The sequence below is a fragment of the Buceros rhinoceros genome, unplaced genomic scaffold, assembly GCF_000710305.1.
Source record: "Buceros rhinoceros silvestris isolate BGI_N320 unplaced genomic scaffold, ASM71030v1 scaffold11630, whole genome shotgun sequence".
NCBI lineage: Eukaryota > Metazoa > Chordata > Aves > Bucerotiformes > Bucerotidae > Buceros > Buceros rhinoceros.
In genome coordinates, this window is record NW_010388017.1 from 67,689 (window position 1) to 70,789 (window position 3,101).

The window sequence follows — 3,101 nt, forward strand, 5'->3', positions numbered from 1 at the left end:
CGTGTGCGAGAGCTGGGGAGGGGCTATTCAGCAGGGGCTGTTGGGACAGGACAAGGGCTGATGGGTTCAACTGGCAGAGGGAGAGTGAGACCAGAGAGGAAGGAGAGATTGTTTACTGTGAAGGTGTTGGGACACTGGCCCAGGTTACCCCGAGAGCTGGGAGAAGCCCCATGCCTGGCACCATTGCAGGTCAGGTTGGACCTTTGGTCTCTGAGCAACCTGCTCTAGTTGCAGATGTCCCTGCTCCCTGCAGGCAGTTGGACTGAATGAGCTTTGAAGGTCTCTTCCCACCCAAACCAGTCTGTGATTCCATGGTTCTATAAACCCACTGCAGTCAAGAGAAATCCTAGGCTGACACAGCTGTGAGCAGTAAAGGAACATGCTCTCAGCCTGTTGAACAGAATCAACGAATACAGCACATGCTACCAACACTTCCTTCCTGAGTGGCACCCGCTCATCAGTACAGCCTGTTTTTTGACACTGGGACACAGGCCTCACCTCACAAGCTGGAACACGTTGTTAACAAGATTTGCCCTGTCGCTACTGCTGATGGCTGTGTGGTTCTCTCTCAGAAGGTCAATCAGATGATCCCATCCATCACCTTCATAGTGCACAATGTAATACCCATTCATGCCCACGTTGAATTTAATCCACTCTACTTCTTCCGGAAGGATAATGACATCTGGAAACAAAACACAACTCCTTTTTTTGCAGGAATTCAAACACATCCCGATCCTATACCCCATAATACTGTTCCTCTCATTTCACTGATCTAAAGAACATGGTAACACCATTTCTGAATATATTAAGGGATTGTTATAGCTATATTATTGAACTGACAAAAACTTTCTTCTCGGGTCCTGGTAACTCCAGTTCCCCGTTCCGAAATAAACCTGCAAAACTAAAAGGCTTGAGAACAAACTTTGAATAAATTAACTGCATAATTGATCAAAGAAATTACCTGCTTTAGTTGTCATCAGAAACCTCTGAACAGCGTCAGATGTGCTGGTAATGTAGGTTAGTGGAATGTGCCACAAGGACCTATAGCAAAACAGAGGTGCTTTGCTTAATCAAAGAGCTTTGCAGGAGCTTCTCCAGCTTGTCCGAGTCTAACAGTAACACCTTCTGTCCGTCCAGTAACAGCAATGGGCTGCACCCACCCCTCTGAGCTCAGCGCAGAGCTGGAAGCATCTGGCCAGCTCTCATCTGCTTTCCCTGTGGCATCACTGACACCGAAGCTGCAACACTGCAAACTTTCCAGCATGGTTCCACCAGCACGTCTGCAGCGCAGGCTCACGCAGATGCCCAGCCATCACAGCTCCGCAGCTGCAGGCTCCTCGGCCAGGGTTGCAGGGCCCAACAACACCTGTGGCTGCAGCTGACTCTAAGCTACCAGGCAAAAGACTCAGGACCGCAGAGCCTGAGGAATCACCGCAAAAGCTCTGGTTGTACCTCCCTGTTTGCCACAGGAGCTTTTTTGGTTTGATACTGAGATTTACCCTGTGGATGAAGGAGAATCTGCTCCCACCATGTAGCGCTCCTGCTGCAGGTGGACATTCTTCCCCCTCACCATGACTGTGACCAGGGGAAAACCTTTCTGCAGAGTCCAAGTGTCCATCACCGCCCTCACATCAAGAGCCTCTCCCTTGGTCCAGTGCTGGATTTTAGTGAGGAAAAAAGAAGACACGTAAGAGGAGGAGGAAGCACCATGTCCATGAAACAGAAATGGGTGCGTAAGAACCTTGTGCAGGCTGGGGTGTGTTGTTTGTCAGCTATGGTATGTTTGGGCTAGGTGTAGAAATTTACATGTTCAAGTGGTAGAGAAGGGAAGGTCCATGTGCCAGTGTCAGGGCACGGGATGGCCACGTGAGAGGGCACAGATACACGTCAAGCCCCTAAACAGTGAGTGTAAAAACCGAGGTGCTTACTGCCTGTGACTGGGACTGCTGGCTTCTGCAAAAACCGTCCCCTTGCAGTTCATTTTTGTCTGTGCCTGCTGTAGGGCAAGTCTGAAAGGGAAAAAAAAAGTTTTGGTTATCTTTGATGTCACAATCATCAGTACTGCTGATGGTCTTCAGTAATAGAGTTACATCCTTCATAAGAAGTGGAATTTGAAAACAAGTAAGAGAAATTTGAAACAAATAAGAGGATAAGGAGTACTTGCAGATGTCATGCTGTTCCACAGATCCTCGCTTCTTGTATTCTGGTAGCTGTATTTCTGCAAGTACTGCACAAGCCCAGCCTTGAACACGTCAGCAGTTAAGTAGTCCCTCAGCATATTTAATATACAAGATCCCTAAAAAAAAAAAAGGTGTTTACCAAACTGCTCCTTAGCTGGCAAGAGGCTTCTTTCAGAAAAATTTCAGCATGGTACTGATCGACCTATCAGTTCACTTCTCTGTGTGTCTCTGATTAAAAAATAGTGTTACATATCTACTGAAATAGTATTTTGTTTTTTTCCTGATCATTACTCTTAAAAATATCACTGATTAAGTTACATTATTACTTTTCTATTTATTGCACAAGCCAGCTCCATTGAGAGAAAAAACACTCCTTGGGTTAAGAACACCAAAAACTGGGGTACAGAAACTGATACAGAAAAAAATCGATACAGAACAGAGAGAAGTAGTAAAGGCTTCCTCACTGTAGAAATGGAAAAGGCCACTTGATTCCATGTAGGTGTCCTGGACAAGGAACTGTCCATGAAACACTAACACCACATGTCAGGGACGTCCTACATGAAGGGTGAAACCAGTAAATACAGCTGCACAGCATGAGCAGAACAACTGGGATCTACAGCAGTTCTGTATTTTACCTTGTCGTAAGAAACACTGTCAAACATCTCTAAAATTTGAGTTGGGTTCTCCACGGGAGTAGATATAGGATGTGATGAATTCAATGCATCCACTTCCATGGCATGAAAACATTTGCCTAAGAAATAGTCTTCCTAAGAGGAGGCAAAACCAAATATTATTAATATATGTTGCTCAGTGGCCAGTGACTCCCTATTCTTTCACTTCTCAGACCATGCCACATGATCCTTAAATCGTACAAAGAACCAAAACATCTCTTTATTATAGAACATAACCCCCCCCCCCCAA

At 45.7% G+C, this 3,101-nt stretch overlaps 1 protein-coding gene across 1 annotated transcript in view; it reads right to left on the reverse strand.

Annotated features, from left to right (window-relative positions):
* The window catches only part of ERAP1 (endoplasmic reticulum aminopeptidase 1), a gene marked incomplete at its 5' end in the record, with an annotated part of 12,401 nt that overhangs the window by 5,856 nt on the left and 3,444 nt on the right, over window positions 1-3,101 (reverse strand). Inside the window, 6 exons of the mRNA XM_010144479.1 lie at window positions 499-682; window positions 962-1,041; window positions 1,500-1,657; window positions 1,929-2,009; window positions 2,165-2,296; window positions 2,816-2,947. Coding sequence (XP_010142781.1) covers window positions 499-682; window positions 962-1,041; window positions 1,500-1,657; window positions 1,929-2,009; window positions 2,165-2,296; window positions 2,816-2,947 — 767 coding nt within the window. The remainder of the gene's footprint in view (window positions 1-498; window positions 683-961; window positions 1,042-1,499; window positions 1,658-1,928; window positions 2,010-2,164; window positions 2,297-2,815; window positions 2,948-3,101) is intronic.